Raw genomic sequence first — 20237 nt, 5'->3', positions numbered from 1 at the left:
TGCTCTCCATCACTGTCTTATGCCTTCAAAACCAGGAGTGCCTGGGAAACTGTTGACATTACTGAGTTGGGCTACCAACATGTGATCTATTCTTGGGCGCCCCTGGACCACACCTTTCATGTGCTGACACCAAGGAAACATTTCCCAGAAGATTTCACCTCAATGATGCTCATATTTACTTAATCACAGCTGACTCCTTAGCCCCTACTGACCAGTTTCAATTGTCCCAGAAAACCAAAGGTTTCACTTTAATAATTTTGAACTCTTGTTAATCATGGTCAATTCTTCACCTCCTGATGATCAGAACTACATATTCTTATTCCAAAAAACATTTAAAAGCCCCAGTAGAGGATTTAAGGGCCTCTCAAACTTCTTTCTGAAACCTCATAAGCCAGGCCTCCACTGTCTGAGCTTCTTCTGCATTGTATTCTAAGCTCCCACAATAACCCATTGAGCTCTAAACACTCAATGGATTCTATAGCCCAAATTTACTCAAGTCCTTCACAATCCTCCTTAAAACATGGCCATGTTTATTATAGCAATATTCCACAAATGTAGAACCAATTTCTACCACAGTTAGGGTTCTATTATTGTGGTAGAACCCCATGATCAAAAGCAACTCGGGGAGGAAAGGGTTTATTTGGCTTACACTTCCACAACACAGCCCACCATAGAAGGATTGCCAGGAGAAGAAGCTAAGGAAGGAACCTAGAGGCAAGAATTGTAGAGGCCATAGAGGAATGCTGCTTCCCGGCTTGATGAGGATGGTTTGCTCAGACCGCTATCTTATATAACCCAGGACCACCAGTCCACGGGTCACACTGCCTACAGTGAGGTGGGTCCTTCCACTTCAATTATTATTTTAAAAAAAAAAGATGCCCACAGATAATCTGAAGGAGGCATCTCCCCAATTGAGGTTCTTCTTCCCAAATAACTCCAACTTCTTGTCAAGTAGACAAAAAAACAGCACACACGGGGACGGCCGCTGGCTTTGGCTCAGATCTAGAGCTTCAGAGGTGGGTCCCCAAGCATCTGCTTCTGCTCGGAACAGGCACACACCCAGGGCTTACTCCCCTTCCTCCAGAGCCCCCGAGGGTCCATTGGTTTTTTTCCTTAACCTCCACTCCCTGCCCTTTACCCCACTTCAAACAGGAACCATCCTGCTTCTTTGCTCCCAAAGCTTCCAGAACTCACTGTCCCTTCTCGTTCCTCCCAACCTTGAACAGTGTGGTGGGGCGTGAGAACAGCGGACTTTGGCTTACCTCATGGTGCAGCCATGCTATATGTGGATATATGACAAGAGAGATGGGACCAGACAATGAAATGGCCCTTGATGGATCAGCAGAGGAGCACAGTATATTCCAGATGCTGTGGGATATTACTCAGCTCTAAATGTGAAATCCTGCCACATGTTATAACAGAATAATCTTATGCTGAGGGAAATAAGCCACTCGCTGAAAGACAACACAGCATGTTTCCACGCATTCAAGTTCTCAGTGTAGGCCAATCCATAGAAAAATAGACTAGGATGGTGAGTCATGGGGCTGTGGAATGGACACATAGTCTTAGTTTGGGATGAGTGATAAACTCTATTATAGACACTAGGGTGGCAGTTGCACACTGCGGGTGTGTCATGCAGTAAACTCTATAATAGCAATGGGAAGAGCAGTTAATCCTGTCCCGTCTTTGACATGATGAAGTGCAGCCTGACACGTGCAACACGCTCAGAGTGACCACAACCCAGCTTCAGCCCTCAGCATCAGTCTCTATGACTCTGGGATAAGCCAGCACTGGCTCCTGGCTTTCCCGAGATCTACACCCTAGCTAAGTTCCTGTACTGATATTCTGCATCCACACCTGTCCCTGGAGACCAATGCACCAAGTCACAAGCTCCCGCTGCCTGGAAAACTGGCCCTTGGCGGGGTGGGGGGGGGGGGGGGGGATTCCCACATGTTTTATTTGTCTGTGAGGAAGAAGAATTGCTGCCACAACTGCCACTTCTGGTCCCAGTGAGAACAACTCTGGGCATCTGATGCTGCATCCAGGCAGTTCTGGAGACCTCCGACACGTGAGTTCCCGTGCCGTCGCAGACTTGGGCACCCCATTCAATAGGTGTAAATTGAAAAGCAAGCTGTCTTGGAATGTAGAGAGAACATAGCTTTCTTTAAAGTATGCCACAGTTCATGCAAAGAGGCTTCCTTGAGCACCCGCTATTACATTGTGCCTATCGGAGAACCAACAGGGTCGTCACTTGTTGCCGTCTGAAGAAAACTAAGAAAAATCCCCACTGAGTGATTTGCCTAGATTGGGTGTGGTGTCTCAACTCTGTAAATCCCAGCACCCTGGGGCTTGGGTAGGAGGCCTGCTGTGTATTTGAGGCCAGCCTGTAGTATAAAACTCTGTCTCAAACAAACAAGCTAGGGTGAACACTCCATGGCATATCTGTGTATTATAGCAGACCTGGGGCTTGGAGTCATTCCGGGAACACCTGACTCTGTGCGTTTGTAAGGAGAGCATGAAGGAGAACAGGGCTCAGAGCCATGCAGGTTTTTGTCTGACTGATGCTTGATGCTGGATTTACTCAGCTCTCTGCATCTCTGACAGCGGTGGTTGTCCTGATGAGTATAAGGATAACTCCCTGTCGACTGACGGACCACCCGAAGTGTCACCAGCCCCTTGTGTCTGGAGTGACATTAAATGAGGCTGATGTGAGCCTGTGGGGAGGTGGGGGGGGGCAACAGTTTCTCTTGTTGTTTCCTGAGAGGGGAGGGGAGGGAGAGGGAGAGAGAGAGACAGAGACAGAGACACAGAGAGAGACATAGAGATACAGAGAGACAGACAGGGACAGGGAGAGGACAGGGACAGAGGAGCTCCTGATGAAGCAGCATGTGCCTCTGCCTGCACTGTGCTGGCCCAAAAGCCTCAGCTGCTTCCAGAGAAGGATGGAGCTGTTGGCTTCCTTTGAGTACATGAGGGCGGGTTCCAGCCTAGAGTCAGCGGAGGAGGCTTTTCTACACATGCCCCCACATTCTTATGTCTTTAACCCATCAACACGAGGGTCCAGGAAGCCCTTTTCTTGAAGGGAATCACAAGCCTGTTTACTATTTTGTAAAACCACCAGCATGGCTTCTTACTTCTCACTGGTACAGTCTCTCAGGCCAGATGTGCTTGGCAAGTTTAGTGTGAGTTTCCTAGGGATGGGTTTGATAAAGTGGGTGGGACTCTGAGAAGTCATTGCACCCCCACCCCTGCCAGCCACTTACCTATGTCCTCTTCTGCAGGACCTGGGAAGCTGAGGCCCGGCTGGGCCAAGTCTCCTCCTTCTTCCTCTGTAAGACAGAAGGGAAGACACGCTTACTATTGTTCTGGTGAAGCTGCAGTCATTAGCCATGGCTGACGCCAGACAGACACACAGACACTTTTCTTCTTCTTCTCATTGCACTGCTCAGACCTTCGTGTTTTGTACTGAGAACCTCAGAGCAATTGTCACTTCTTTAACCGCCCCAAGATCCCACATGTGTGTGCCCCATTCCTCTTTGAGGTTCCTGCAGAGGCAGGTTTTGCAAACACATCTTAGCTTCCCTGGATAACTTTGGATGTACTCAGCTGTCTTGACTGTTGTTGGCCTGGATTCCTTGGACCAGTCAAGGCCTAAGGAGTCTAAGATACCCCAAAGAGAACACCCAGCTCCAGAGATTATAGTTGTATTCTCACCCCATTTTTCCATGTTCAAGTTCTGCAGTGCTGCAAGTTTATTCTGGGCGGGGTTTACTTGGGTCTCAATTTCTCCTTTTGTGAGAGGCCAGCTCAGGTCCCCACACTTGCTTTAGTTGCGGTCTCTGGCTCCTGGAGCAGAGACTCTGCTACCTTAGCACGGATCACCACATGGTCATGACATCGGTGTCATTTCAACTCTCTTCCCTGCTTATATGGGATCTGAGTGGGAAGGTGAACGGACACATGTTCTTATCTCATCAGTGCCTGTGGAGCTGGACTGGGTGTCTGCACCCCACCTGCACTTCTGCACAGCACTTCAGGGTCAGGACTCAGGAGTTGCAGTGCATCCACATGTGCCAGATTCAGTGCCTGGGATGGCTGCCCTACACTGACATGTGGTTGGAAATGTGCACTGCTCAGGTGCACTCATGGAGATGCGTCTCAGACTGAGGCTCTTCTGTACCACATTCCATATATAATATAATATAAGTATGTATATATATATACATATACATATATATATATATATATATATATATATATATATATATATATATATATAGTGTGTGTGTGTGTGTGTGTGTGTGTGTGTGTGTCTATACATATGGGGTGTGTATCCCAACATGATGTATGGCATCATGTATACACGGATGTATTCACCAATATGTAACTATTCTGATATACATCTATAGATATAATTACATTTTTTAAATTCAGTATTTGTGCATTCAGGGGAGAGGGTCCAACACTGGTGGAGAGCCTCTAAGACTGGGTACACATCTCCTCTGGCATTGAACACCCCTAATCACGCTCTAGTATGAACAGAATCCATATAAATATATCACAATTGGATCTACATGCTCCACTGTCACCATCCCTGAGCCAGCTCATCGCTACCATAGGAAGTTAGGGCAAGAAAGAGGCAGGTAAGTCATGAAAGATGCTGTGGACCAAGCTACAATCTTCTCGCATAAAGATGAAGTTACATTTCATATTATGGGCTCTCCTTGACACTGAGAAAATACAGGTATATAATAAACACCCACTGGATTCAGGTTCAGGTTTCATTAAGATGGTTTACTGCAGCTTTGTAGTATCTAAGTGTGTTGGCTTTCTGCTCGCCAATAGCACTTTATATATACTTTACCATGTTTTCCTACTAGGAGACAGGCATGCCTATTAGGGATATGGTGAGTTCTGAGATCACACTAAGGACTAGGAGCCCACACCCAGCACCACAGGTAGTTTTGACCAAGCACAGTCTCCATGGAGACAACTGCTATATAGTGTTATCTCTCAAGCCAGAAGGAACTCTGCAACAGACCCATCGTCTCAGGTCTTATACCTTCCCTTATTTTAAACACACATGCACGTGCAAAGTAAGAGTTTTTACACAGAGGATCTGAATGCGAGCTAACCTTACATTTTTGAATGATTAGCTAGAAACAATGCCAAGAAAATGGGCAGACAGTGCACAGAAGGGATGACAAGGCTGCATACCAATCACACCATCATGCCTGTGTCGCAGCTTACAGTGCTCAAGGAGGAAAGCAGCCTTTCACTCTGAGAACAACACCCCAAGGATGGTGGGTCAATGAGTTTTATGATCCGAATTTTAGGCATAGGAGTAACTGTCTGTATACTTTACCTTGGCCCTGTTGTCCAGATTATGTTGGTCAACTAAGGCCCTGGTGTAAAAAGCACCATGTAGAAAGGTGAGCATACAGAAAGTCTTTGTCACCTCATAGCTGACAAAGCTGACCTGTTATAGACAGGATATGGCCCTTCCTTGTCCAAGCAGGCTTTGGATTTTTCAGGCCAAGTTTTATTTCTATGACATTCCTGTTCCAAGTCCCTGATCTGTGCAGGTGAATGTCCTACTCAGACTGAAGGCCACTGCTGAGACAGCTGAGTGTCCTTGTCCTTTCCCTCCCCATAGTTCCAGAGCCTGTACAGTGGACGGCAATAAATCGGTGAGGGGTGGGATGAATGACAGATGCACAAAGGATGCAAAGGACTCTCGAGTTGAATGACCACTCTAATTATATTATGGATCCCATATCTGCCCCTTTGTAGGCTTAAAGACACGTGAACACTGACTTATCAGTAGATCTCTCCTCTCCTCTCCTCTCTTCCTCCTCCTCTTCCTCCCTCCCTCTCTCTTTCCTCTCCTCTCCATTCCTCTCCTCTCCCTGTCTCTTTCTGTGTCTGTGTCTCTCTCTGTCTCTGTCCCTATCTTTATACTTATTAAAGAAACCCACTTCATTCCAGCTTTTACACAAAAGGTGAGCTGTACGATCTAAGAAACAGGCTGTGGCTGGGGAAGAGCAACAGTGCCACTAGCCAGGCTCTCAGGCATTCTGAATCTAGGTGACTGCAAGCCTCCTTGATCCAGCCCCTTCATCTTTGCATGATCAAGGCCAATAGATCTTGGACAGGGAGTGCTGTGAGACTGTGTGTGAGATTAATCAGTGCTATAAATTAATAGTGCCAATATCTGACACCACGTTCAATGTCCATCACATTCTTCACAAATTAAGAAAGTGTCCTCTACTTAAAGTTCCAAAACCTACCCACTTATCCATGCGAGCATCTGATGAGCACCTTTCCCCATTGTCCTGGCTCTCAGGTTTTTCTTTTCATATTGCTCCCTCACAGCAGTTCCTGCCTCAGTCTACCTTATGACTCATTTGTTTTCTTTCACAAGGGAACGTAATGCTGGATGTGCTTGGAAGACTGTGACCAGAGTCTGCTGTGTGGGAGCAGGCCTTTCTAAAGTTCCATGTTACAGCCTCTCTTCCAAAGCTCTACCCTCCAACCCTGTGAGAAGCTTCTCTCAGACGCCCCAGCAGGAAGGAACTGGGGACAAGGTATGTCAAGAGCATTCAGACGGCAAGAGAGAGCCTGTGCCATCCTCTAGACTGGTGGCACAAGCTCAACAAACATGTCATGTACTCTCTTCTTCCTTTGAACACATGATACAGGTGTGTTTTCTCACTGCCCCAAAGCTGCCTGGGTGTGACAGGAAAAGGCTCTCCTGCTCTGCTAAGTTCTCATGGTTCCCGAAGAGTCATGACATGACTTAAGACTGCGTCTAACAGGATACAGGCTCAGTCTGGTGATACAGGCACAGCCTCTTACCACAAAAGCACACCATTGCTTGCTTCCTCTTCTCTCTCTCTCGAGAGCTGTCCAGCAAGACTAGCCGCTCACACTTTTTTCAGTAGCTAAGTTGGAAAAAGACAGCACATGCTTGAGCAGCTCTCTTTAACACTGGGACCGCACAGTTGTGTCACTGATGTTTCTAGTGGAAACAGTGCAGACCAAGGAGGTTAAGCGCATCCTCTGTGGACACACAGCCATTGCTCCTATACTTTGCCTTATTGTCTGTCATCAGCCGAAGTCCCATGTTGCTGTCACTAATACCAGTGCAGCAGCATCTGAGGACTGAGGTGACATGAATTACGAATCTTCTGATGAAATGGCAGAAGACAGGAGAGGAATGGTTGGGAGTAGACAGGTGACAGATGGCCCAGGAGATCACTTCTAAGAACGGGGCCAGAGTCTCAGGGAGGCAGTGTACATTACAGCTTCTGCATCCTGGCACCTCTGATAAGGCAGAGTAGATGGCATTACAGCTCTATGGACTGCATAGCTCCTGTGCGAAGCTTTTGTGGGGAGGATGCTGAAGGTGTCACTGTACCTTCTCTGTGGGCAGCAGAGGGTAGAGTCAACTCAGGAAGGAGGGGTTATAATGCCTAGGTAGAGGGCAGAGTCAGCTCAGATAACGGTGATAAGTCAATCTAGGTAGAAGGTAGGGGAGGGTGTGGCAGCTGAGGGATAGGGCAGACTCGGATGAAGGCTCCTGGCTTCTCTGTATCTAGAGGTTAGGTGCTCAGCACCTTGATGCCTTCCTTACTGGTACAGCCTACCACAGCCCTCCATCTGGCACAGTCTCTGGATGCGGAGGACACTGTTCTGGCTTTTCTGAGGAACCTTACCCTCTATGTCCTTACAGGATGGGAGATGAGAGGGTGAGGTTGAGAAGAGCATTCTACCTGTGAACCATGCGAACAGACATGTGTGACATGCCCCTATGAGCCACGCCTGTGTCACCGCCCTTGGTTACCTCACATATACTTCTTCTACCTTGGATCTCTTGTGTGGTGTGTAGGAGGATCTCTACAAGAGAAAGTAACCTTGCAGGCTGGGGAACTGGATCCATATGTGCATCCTAGCATGTCGGCCTGCGGCCTTGCCTAAGATCATGATGCTCCTGGCTGGGTGCTTTTGTGTGACCCTTAAGCCCCTGACAGCAGTGGCATCATGCTCTGGGTCAGCCACATGGGCCACAGCCATTACAGGGCTTTCATCGATGCCCCCAAGCTCAGTTTACTGACTGTCCCACCTCAGGGCACAAACTTTACTTTGTAGGGTCTCTGTGTTCTCTAAAAAGTTTCCTCCGAAGGCAGCACACTCAAGCCTACATTTTGGCCGATTTGCTAATGATAGCGCTTGGTGGCTGCTTAAATGGAGGCTTCATTTCTGCTCGGTTAGTACAATGACACTGATGAGGCATAATGCCGGCTTCCTCTTGCACTGTAGCCACAGCTGCACCGCAAGTCTGCAGCCGGCCGCCGCCACCGCCGCCACGGTAACCAGGGCCTTTCATTTCATTTTAATTTTTTTTGACAACACAGAGGGCTCACATTCTATTTTGGACTGAAGATTGAGTCTCAGCAGAAGCTGCCCTGAAGTCTGCAGACTCTTTGCCAGTAGTTCAATGTCACTTGAATCAGGCTAAGAGGAAAACTCAAAGGCCCTGATGAGGCCACTCCACTTGGATGAAGATGACAAGGAGAGGCTCTTTCTCACAGCAGGTGGCATCTGCCACTGACAGCTGGATATTAGCATTCCAAACCCACAAGTCTTGTTTCCAAGCTTTGAGGGTGGGTCTAGTTCAGGTAGCCATGACCTGACTATGCCTTCAAACAGGCTTATGAAAAAGCTCTGACTAAAAGCAATATGCATCTAATTTTGAATTTCTCTGGACTAAAAAAAAAAAAAAGATGAAAAAAGTGCTGAAGTTAAAAAGGCAGACTTTGTTATTTAACTGTCTGAAAGCTTGAAGAAGAGATTATGTGTCTTCAGTTAAACTTGATCACTATTCACTTGAAAAGTGACATTAATTATATTTTATATAACATGTTTTAAATCCAAGTTCTAAATACATGAAGTGTTAAGTCCTTTGCACTACCTCAGTCTTTAATAGGGTTTTATATCAAGGATGTTTTGAAGACATGCTCATCAGGTTTGCACAGAAAACACCAGCTCACAGCTAGAGCAAAGGTCATTTCACAAGCTCAGGAAGTATGACTGTTTAACACTGTTGTTCCAAATGATGGCATGACAGTCTCAGAATTCAGAGGGGTACTGAAATTGAACTTGCTCCTTGTCTAAGTTGGGGGTGGACCTAACCCCCTTTACGTTAGCAGGTCTATCTTAGTCCGGGTTTCTATTTCTGTGATAAAACACCATGATCAAAATCATCTTGAGGAGGAAATGGTTTATTTCAGCTTATGTGTCTTACTCATAGTCCATCATGAAGGGAAGTCAGGGAAGGAACTCAAGCGGGGCAGGAACCCGGAGGCAGGAACTGATGCAGAGGCCACACTACTTACTAGCTTCTTCCTCATGGCTTGTTCAGCTTCCTTTCATAGGGCACTGGGACGATTAGGCTAGGGGTGTCATGATTTACAGCGACCTGGGTTCTCCTATATTAGTCCTTCATCAAGAAGATGGATTGTTCCACCATACCACAAGGACACTTGTTCAATTATGTCCATAGTAGCTTTATTTGTAATAACTAGAAACTGGAAACAACCTAGATGTCCTCAACCAAAGATTGGATAAAGAAACTGTGGTACATTTACACAGTGTAGTATTACTCAGAGATTAAAAACAAGGACATCATGAAATTATCAGGCAAATGGATGGAACTAGAAAAGATCATCCTGGGTGAGGTAACCCAGACCCAGAAAGACACACATGGTATATACTCACTTATAACTGGATATTAGCCATACAGTACAGGATAGCCACACTACAATACACAGACCCAAAGAAGCAAGTGACAAGGAGGGCTCAAGGGAGGATGCTTGAATCTCACCCAGAAGGGGACATAAAATAGACACTGGAAGTGGATGGAGATGGGGAACTGAGTAGGAGAGAGGGTGGGGATCAGATGTAGGGAGAGCAGTGGAGGGAGAGGGCTAGGAGAGAGAACTGAAACCGGCGGGAGGGGCACATCTGCTAGAGCTAGAGACCTGGGGCAGAGGAGGCTCCATGGATCCTATGGGAGTGACCCTAGCTGAGATTTCTAATGGGGAGATAGTAAACCTGAAGTGGCCACTTCCTCTAGCCAGGTGGGATTCCCAGTGGAGGGACGGGGACACCAACCCACCCACAAAACCTTCAACTCAAAATTTGTCCTGCCTACAAGATGTGCAGGGATAAAGATGGAGCGGAGATTGGGGGAGTGGCCAACCGATGACAGGCCCTACTTGAGACTCAGCCCATGGGAGAGAACCAACACCTGACAGTATTAATGATACTCTGCTATGCTTGCAGACAGGCGCCTAGCATAACTGTCTTCTGAGAGGCTTCATCTAGCAGCTGATGGACGCAGAGACCCATAGCTAAACAACAGGTGGAGCTGGGGAAGTCTTGTGGGAGAATGGGGTAGGGGAAGGATTAAGGGAGCCAGAGGGGACAAGAACTCTACAAAAAGACTTTCAGAGTCAACTAACCTAAACCCATGGAGACTCACAGAGACTGAACCACCAACCAAAGAGCATGCATGGGCTGGACCTAGGCCCCTACACATATGTAGCAGATGTTCAGCTTGGTCATCATGTGGGTCCCCTACCAATGGGAGCAGGGGCTGTATCTGACTCTGTTGCCTGCCTTTGGATCTGTTTCTCCTAGCTAGGCTGCCTTGTCGGGCCTCAGTGAGAAAGGATGCACCTAGGCCTGCTGATATTTGATGTGCCAAGGCGGGGTGGTATCCATGGGGGGTTCCCTTCTCTGAAGAGAATGGGGGCATTGGGGGGAGAGAGAGGTATGAGAGTGGGACTGGGAGGAAAGGAGGGAAGAGGGCTGTGTTCAGCATGTAAAGTGACTAAATAAATTAATTAATGGAAAAAAAAAAAAAGATGTACCATAGGTCTGTCCACAGGCCAATCTGATTGGAGCATTTTCCAAACAACTGTAACTTGTGTCAAGGTGACATAAATCTAGCCAGCATAAGGTCCTAGGAAGGCTATTGGGCAATGCATGAGACCTCAGATATACCACATTTCAGAGAAACATGAATTAGTTTCACAATAAGTATAAATACCTCCGACAAGCCCGTCACCATCGTGGGCTGTGCCTGCTTGCTGGAGGAAGGTCTAGGAGGCTCCTTTAATGGTTACAGAGGAAACCCTGAGATGTGTTCAGAACTGACAGCCACTATCCATCCAGGAAGACTTCACTTTCTCTAGACCACCCTGCTGAGTGTGCTGTGGCAGCCACCTGGAGCTGGGCAGAGGCCCTGAGCTCTCCAGTCCAGTCCAGACCCTCTCTGTAATACCAATCTTATACAGAAAGGCCATCACATGCCCGTTTTCTTTATTACTTAGCACAATTTCTTGAAGTCTTGGTTGTGAGCCTCAACCTTTAACAGCCAAGCTATCTCTCCACCCCATGGCATGCTTTCTGAAAAGAAAATGTCAAGCTTTTGACATAAAAATGGTAATGTTAATGTTGAACATTCTTGAATTCTTAAATGCTTCATTTACAATACTATAGATATTGACTTCCTTCTTTCTCTGCTTCCCTCCCTGCCTTCCTCTCTTGTAGGCAGCCTGGGCACACCTCAAACTCACTATGCAGCTAAGGATAACTTTGAGATTCTGATGGCCATAGTGGCTCACCATACCTCGTTAATGCGGTGCTAAGAACTGAAGCGGGGGTGGGGTGGGGTAGGGGGGTGGGGGGTGTTCACATATGATATGCAGGGACTTATCAAGCTTTGTACATTATACTTGAAATTCTATCTTAATTTCCCCTGGTGTGGCCTCTTCCTCTTTGACAGGCATGTGTGATATCAAGCCCGTGTGGGTGTCATTGTATGGGATGTGCAAAGTTCTACCCAAGTCCTGTCTCTCTCTGGATTTTGTGTGTAAGACTTTGGAGTAACTTGAGGTGCTTCGATTTTGTTTTGTTTTGTTGTCACAAAAACTGGCAAGTCTTGATTTTCAAAGGACCAATTAAGGCAGAACGGCTAAATAAATGACAGCATGGTTTTAGCATGGAATGCTAAAGTGCTCCAAGTAATGAAGAAAGTCCCAGCACAGTGTTGCTGAGGATGGCTGCATGGAAACCGTTCTTTATGACCAGGCCTCACAGTGACAAGAAGACCAGAAGCAAGTCATGACACAGTGATTCTCTCTGATTGGAGGAATTGTGGCCACACTTTATTTTCCCCTTGTAATTCTTAGCACTTTTTTTCAACAAGCCTATATACCTTTTTATACGTACAGAGAACATTGTGAAAATACTTGAAATCTTTGTTATTGGGATTTGATGGTCTAGAATGAAATTTGCTGGAGGCGAAGGTATGCATGGCTCCTCTCTTTTAATGATGATCAATATTATCGTCATCTTCTTCTCTTGGGAATACAGCAGCAGAATTAAGACTGCGCAAGAAGCTCCCAAAGACAAGCTCATTCCTTCATCCATGAGGTCCTGATGCTGCCAAAGTATTATATCAAGACTCCAGTAATCACTGAGGCAGGATCAGGTTTCCACTCTGGGACAGGGATGCCCTGTTTATCTGGGGCATCCAACTTGTCTACACTGGGTGATGTATATGCACACAGCTCAGGAAAGACCTCTGACAAGGTCATATGAGAGGGATGCAGGGGTTGTTAGAGACAAGGGTTCTATGGCTCCTTGGAGCAGGGGCTCAGCAGTATAGGTTACTGCACTTAGATACCTGCCCCTGTCTGGAAGGTGCTACCTTGTGTCTTCCCAAGAGCGCCTGGCAGAACAGAGTCCATGGTAGTGGCAGGATGACATACTTACCCTCACTAAATCCAGGACCTTCCATGCTCCCTTCTTGTCCCAGCTGTCCTGGTACAAGAGTTGACCTGTCACCCTCATGTCCTAGCTGCTGATATTATGGCTATATTACCTCAGGGAAAATAGTTCCCATCTGAATAGTAAAATAAAATGCTGTGAAAACCAATTGCAAATGAGAGGTGGTATGTAATTAACCTGAACTCCTGTGATAGACAGCTCTGCATATATAAGAGCAGAACCAGGGCTCTAAGTCCACACTTTTCCCTCTGCTGCCACATGGGTGTGAGCTGCTCACCTGCATGCTCACCTGGATGCCTGCCTGCACTGGTACACTTGCCCTGAGTCACACTGGGCTGTGATCAGAATGGAACGGATGTGGCTGTCATCCTTTTATCATGCCAGGGTGCTCAGGTGCTTGAAGTCATGTTCTGTTGTGATTCTTGAAATCATCCTTTTCCCCAGCATCGACATCATGCCTCTAAGATGCTAAACTCATTAACACAGGTGGGCAAGTGGGTCCCACTAAACTCTGATACATACACTTTCTTAGATGATTCTGTGCTACGTGAGGACTGACCTGTAGCCCTGTCTCCATGCTAATGGGGTGAGTTTGCATGCACTACATGGTGGAAAGCTGTAGTGTGCAGACCGCTGATAAAGCAGATTTCTCATATCCCTCACCTGGTGATCCCCCTGGGTTTCCTATGAGTGGGTTTGTTGAAAGAAATCCTGAGAATATCAGGGGCATAGAGCCACTGTTGGAACTGAGTCCCAAGTCACATGAAGTACTCTTAGTAGGTACTGAAATTCCATTTTAAAATAACAATATATGCCATTGTGTGTGTGTGTGTGTGTGTGTGTGTGTGTGTGTGTGACCACATATGTACAGATACTCATAGAGGCATTGGATCCCTTGGAACTAGAATTACTGGCAGTGGTGGGCTGCTTGATAATGTGGGTGTTGGGAACTGAGCCCAGTCTTCTGAAAAAGCAGCAAAGTGCTTTTGACTGCATCACTTTATCCCCCTAAAATTCCAATTTAAAGATATTCTGTAATAGGAACACACCAGTGATCCTTCACTTATTATTTCATGGAATCTAATGCATCCTGGAAGTGGAAGTGGGGCGGGGGTTCATCTGATGAGGTTGTAGCATGGCTTCAGACACCTTCATGGACAGCTGGTTCGCAGTGTTTAACCCTCGGTATTCACTGAACACGTATGAACTGCACGGACTGTGGTATGTGTAGGCACTGAGTGGCATATGAGAAAGATGCTGCTTTGAGGATTCAGATCCTGCACAATAGCACGCACACAACTGATTCTGTACCGAGCAGACCTTCACGTCACCTGGCGTAGGGGATGACTTCACATGGTGATTGTAGGTTTAAATATAATCTCTCATCTTCAGCAACACTAGTTAAAACCTATGCTCACTCATTACATAGAAGAAAATCACTCAAATACATACAGAAGTCATTATATTAAATCTCTGTGTCACAATATCTTCTGGCTAAAATATCGCTGGCTCACTCTCATTTTCTAAAAGAAACTAACGTCAGAAATATGATTTGTGGTTGCTTCGTGCCCTGAATCCTTATAAATGGCCACTTTCAGTACTACTGAGCTGAAAACCTGAATTTTGATCTATGTCCCCAGGCCCCTCCGTTATTCACCTATTTCACTTTTGATATTAATAAAACGAATAACATTTGTTAAAAAATGACAGACGAAACTGGTTACCTATTACTCATTGACAAATCGTACCCGAGCCATCATTCTTCTTTTTCTAAATACATCACACAGTGGGTTTAGTGCAGGAAACCAAATAAATATGAAGCTTTATAGCAGCAGCAAGATTGCAATTCATTTTTTAAAGTCCTTGGTTTCTGGATCGATTTGGCTTAACAAATTTTATAGTCCTTGACCTAAATGCAACCCTCCCTCCCTGCCAAAAGTGAGTGCGCTGTGCTGGGGGCGGGGGGGTAGCTTGCTAGTCCCAATTTGTTTCAGCCTCCCCTTGTGGACTATGCTTGAAGGCTACATCAAGGCAGGGGACAGTAAAGACCAAACAGAGGCAGAAGCTGGCTGCACAGCAGGCATCTCAGAGCTTGGCAGCCACAGACATGCACATATTTTAGTGTCACTCTGTGACACTCACAGTGGTGTCCACATGGTCAGCTTCCTTGGCAATCTCTGTTCTTTCAGCGATTTCTGTTTCTGCCAGTGAAATGCTCTGGCAGTTTCAATCCACTTGGCATGAGACTCTCAAATGTTGTGAGCGGTGACAGAAAAACTCAGCTCTGTTGCCATCTCTGCTCCCCTAAGACTCAGGGGTTACAAAGCACCCCAGATGACCCCAAACTGCTCTTGAGGAAAGGGGTACCCAGCCCCACTGTCTCAACTGTGCAGAGCAGGCAGCTTTCCCCTGCCTCTCTCCTCTTAAACGTAACTGCCTTCTAGAACTATCAGACAGCAGCACACTTATAACCAGCCTGGGCAACAATGCTAAGTAACAGAGACCCCCTGCCCCTTCAGGAGCTTTGTGGCCTTGCGTTTTCCCCAGAGACTTTCTGGAGTGTCCCCACAATTGGCACAGTTCCTATCTGCTACACTGGCCAGCTTGGCTTGCTCAAGTCTAGGCTGAGTCAGGTTCCAAGTGACTTCCACGTCAGCTGCGCCTTATCTGTAAAGCTGAGCATGTTACCTGTCAGAGGTTTTGGACCTTGGCTGAGCAAGTGGAGTTCAATAGACAGGGACTCTACACAGCATCTCCAAGGTGCAGATCACTCATGAAATCACCTTTAAAATGAAAGCACAAAAAGACAGAGTGTCCTTCACTTTGGGAAGCCTGGGAGGATGCGCATGTATGTGGCCTGTAGATGAGGAAGATGTCCATCGCTCGTTCATCGACCTTCCGTGGTACCTGAGTCCTCAAAGGACTCCGTGCTCCAGACCACTGACACCTCTCAGCTGCCTATGCTCCAGCTCAAGTACTCTGAGGAGCGGCATGCGTGGCTGCCACGCTACGCCATCTTAGTGTATAGATATGAGATTACTGACTTCTCCATGTTTTACTAACTCTCCCCAGCATCAGAGTACACGTTGCTGAATAGAGTGCATAACCATGTGCTGTCTCTGCTTCTTGTTCATATATGGCATTCACAGCTACATCTCTAGAGCAGTTTTCCATGAAGGCTGAATACGCATGGCTGTTATTAAAAATGTTTTCTGCATTTCAATAATGATAAGTCCTTCCCTGCCTATAAGGTGGAAAAACTATATAAAAGTCTGCAATCCATTAACTTCGTTTATAGCATGAGCAGGCCTGGCTAATCAACCTCATCTAAATTATACTAAAAGCTTATAATTATCTGGCAAGATGAGAAGAAAGAATGCAGAAATAATTTCACAGCAAAGTGGCAGGGCAGTAACATGAAAGGCATCTCCAGCTGCAAGCTCAATTCTGAGCCTTCCTGTCAAGGCGTGCTCCTAAATGTCCACGCGATTCTCTCCAGCTCTGTGAACCAGGCCATGAAGATGCCTGGCATTCATGCTTGATTTTCACCCTCAGTGTATCCATTCTCATGAAAATGTCAGATTATGTCTGATGCTACAGCCATGGCGGCCAAATGTTCCAGCGGGGCAGCGGAGAAGGCGACCGTGAAGCTGAGAGGGAGGTACAGAGAGCTGACAGGAGAACAAATCTGATTCCCTCCAGTAAATATGTGGACTCATCCAAGGACTCAGGAAGATGTGCATGCAGAAGCCACGAGGGGACCTGGTAGATACCATCTCTGTGAATGTTACAGGTTTGGGTTGGCTAGATTGTTCATAGACTTTCCACAACAGTTTATAAGCAGGGATGTTGGGTAAGCTGGCCATTTGGGCCAGAAGTTCTGGTCCAGATCACAGCTGGTCACACTCTGGTGGTTCCAGACTGAAGGGCAACTCCTCTTAGTTCTGCGGATGTTCTGCATCCCTATATAAATCCCTCCATTGTGGCCTCTGGATGATGGCACCACAGGAGAACCCTGTGGGCACTGGGCAGTGCCATCTTCTAGGTTTTCAGGTTTCCTTTTTCTTACAAAGTGTCTTCCTCAAGGAGGATCCTTAGATCCCACTTTTAATGTTTGCCTTGGAATAAACTTCAGCCAGGCTTCTTTTCTAAACTAGAAGTGCTGATTCTGGAACTCACGAGGGCTATTCTTTGAGCTAGGACATTCACATAGTGGTAATGCTGCAAAGATCCCATGAAAGCTTGATAGACATGGCCTTCCTGGACTCGTGGGTTTGAATGCTTGGCTCATAGGGAGTGTCACTATTAGTAGGGGTGGTCTTGTTGGAGGAAGCGCGTCACTGTGTGGGCGGGCTTTGAGGTCTCATATGCTCAAGCTAGGCTTGGTGTGGCGCGCGCGCGCACACACACACACACACACACACACACACACACACACACACACACACACGGTTCTCCTGCCTGTGGCTCAAAATATAGACCTCTCAGCTCCTTCTCCAGCACCATGTCTGCCTGCACGCCGCCATGATGAGAATGGACTAAACCTCTGAAACTGTAAGGCAGCCCCAATTAAATGCTTTCCTTTATAAGAGCTGCCGTGGTCATGGCATCTCTTCACAGCAACAGAACACTGATGAAGACAGAGCCATTGGCAGGTCATCCCTGCTGCTGAGATCCTCCACTGTTGCTCACATGGTCTCCCAGATGCTTGGCACAGCTCCCTACACCCTTCCCTTCTCCTCTCCCAGCTCCGGTTGCTGTCTCCATTGGCTTCAGAGTCACTTCTTTGTTCTTCCTTTCATATCTGCCATCCCTATCAGCTTTGGGTCCCTCCCCAGAGAGTGTTGACATTTCTATGTTATACTCACCTGTAGGCCAGCACAAGGGAACCATTTTTGTTTTGTTTAGTTTTGTTTTTGACCCCAAGGATTCCCGGGCCCATACCTTGAGAGCTCTTTGTTCTGAGGAGGAGCTTCCTCCTCCTTCCTTCAGGGCAAGCAGAGCACAGCAACAGACACACTCATCTTTATCTCTGTGTGGGAGCTGGAACATCCCCATCTAGGAGAGCCTTTGCACCTGCTGGGGTTTGGCTCCTGCTGTTCCTCTTCCTGATTCTCACTCACAAAGGCTCTAGAAAAAAACATTTCTTAAAGCTCTGGCCTGGCTCTCCGCATAGCCCAGACTCCTTTAGCTGACCAAGAGGCTTTAAACTAGCAGAAAACATTCCCTTCAAAGATCACACAAAACAGCTATGCTTCTTGAAGACCTTGCTGTTGCCCATGAAAGGTCACAGAGTATGTTTGACAGGACACACTAGAGAGGTAGTTATGTATTTTCTACTCATTGAGGAATCCTTTCCTAAAGGAGGGAGGGATGCTGAAAAAAAGAAAAAAGAAAGAAAGAAAGGAGGAAGGAAGGAAGAAAAGAAAAGATGTAAGGCATATGGAATAAATAAAACTCACAAGGCACAGGAATATCCTGAAAGTTACAGGATTCACAAAGACCCTTCCCAGGATTATATAAATAGTAGTGGTTGCTGAGGACAGGGGACTCTAATTGTCTGATCTACCTGCAACCTGTGTAAAGAACTCCAGACACGCAGCTTTTGTGAGTCAGGGCCCATGCTACTGTGGGATTTTGGGTGATATAGATGCCTTTGAGTGACCCACATTTCTTTAAATAACTACTATAAACTCAGAAATTTACTAAGCTGGTTGGGTGGAATCATTTCTTTGACCTGTCATTGGAGCTCTATCTGGAGTGAAAAATGAGCCACACTGGTGAGGTGTGTTGGCTATAGGGCTGCATTTGGGGGGGGGGGGTGAGAGCAGGGACACACTTAAGTGTATAAGTTGGGAGATGCTACTGAAGAAAGTGATTCTGAGGAAGGACACACTGGAACCACTCCACCCCCGGGTCTGTGGCCCAAGAAGGTGTGATCAGCATGAGTCACAGACAAGGCCAGCCCTGTGGACCCTGTCCGCAGCCTGCCTTCCAGAGCACCCAGGCTTCTGCAACATCTGAAAAGTAAGTACCTTTGAAAATAACGTCCAACGGGACATCATCGGTTGCACATTTTACCCCTGAGATTTTTCAGAAAAGCCCATTTTTCTGGGTAGGATCACAAGCATCTTTCCCATTTCAGCTCAAGGCTTCAGCATTGGTCAGTGGCCAGTCTCGTTTGCTCAGTGTCACTGCACATCAGCATGCAAGCAGACGATACAGCTTATGCTGGTAACATTGAAATGCACCTCTCTCTTCCTTACATTTTATTTTGCCATCTTGCTATCTTGTTAATGTGGGCTCTACTTGAAAATTTATTTATAAATGATTTAATGGACCAGTAAAATGAACTTAAAAAAACATATTTGTTTAAAAACTACTTTCTTGGTTTAAGTTGTTGTTTTAATGCAAAAATGTGTGTACACATACCCTCATATTCTCTGCACAGTTGCTATTATGTAAAAAACAGGATCCTGAGCAAGGGATGAATCACGTCAGTCCCTAGATGTCCCCATCATCCATTCTCTCTGACTTTCAAGGAAATAAGAGCAAATTCATTTTTGAAGAGATGGGCAAAGAAAGAGTATAGCCCTGGAGACAACAAAGCCCTTCTGGCTACATATAGCTTCCATGTTATCAAAGGAGACACCATGGTGAGGGGCACAGTCCCTGAGGTCAACTGCTGGGACTAACTGCACACTTTCATCGTGCCCTGGTGGGATCACCGTTCCTACCTTATAGCATGCTTGTGAACATTAATATGTGTAGAACAGTTAGCACAGGAGCAAGGCGCCTAAGAAAATTAAAGTCACGCTAGCATAGCTCAATTTAGATAAGCAACTGAGATACTTTATGATAAATCTTACTGGGATAAATAATTACAGCATTCAAAACTTCTATCTGAAGAAAGGTTTCCACACTAAAATTCTGTTTGCTATTCATATTGCTTTATTGCAAAGTGCAGATACCAAAAAATTAACAGTCATCATGGACCACGGGAAGCCATTGATAAGATCTGGGGAAAAGATTGCCTTGAAATCAAGTATTTTCTCTGCTGCTAGGCTAACCAAGGCTTGATACCAAGAATGATATGGGAGAATTCCACTGCCAACTGTTTCAAAAATCAAAAGGCGACACACACTTTCCTTCTCTTGGTGAGCTAGTTCCTCTTTCCAGCAGGAGCTGTTCATATTCCTTTAGGAATGGGCCCCACTTTCCTATATCCATTTACAGATCATTAGCAGCTGCTGCATTTTAGCTCCTTGCAAGTCAACCCTGCTGGCTTCTCGGGACAAAGCTTCCTCGTGTATAAACACATAGAAGCCCTTTTAGTGTCCAGGAGGAGGCGATCCCCAGCAGAAGCCATCCACGAA

At 46.4% G+C, this 20237-nt stretch overlaps 1 protein-coding gene across 1 annotated transcript in view; it reads right to left on the bottom strand.

Annotated features, from left to right (window-relative positions):
• Dlgap2 (DLG associated protein 2) overlaps positions 1-8389 on the bottom strand; it is a 132357-nt gene extending 123968 nt beyond the window's left edge. Inside the window, 3 exon segments of the mRNA XM_051169449.1 lie at positions 3264-3329; positions 7042-7190; positions 8205-8389. Coding sequence (XP_051025406.1) covers positions 3264-3329; positions 7042-7190; positions 8205-8389 — 400 coding nt within the window.
• Between the last annotated feature and the right edge of the window lie 11848 nt (positions 8390-20237).

Source organism: Acomys russatus, chromosome 27 (assembly GCF_903995435.1).
Source record: "Acomys russatus chromosome 27, mAcoRus1.1, whole genome shotgun sequence".
In the NCBI taxonomy this organism is placed as follows: domain Eukaryota; kingdom Metazoa; phylum Chordata; class Mammalia; order Rodentia; family Muridae; genus Acomys; species Acomys russatus.
This window is presented reverse-complemented; position numbering and strand designations above follow the sequence as displayed.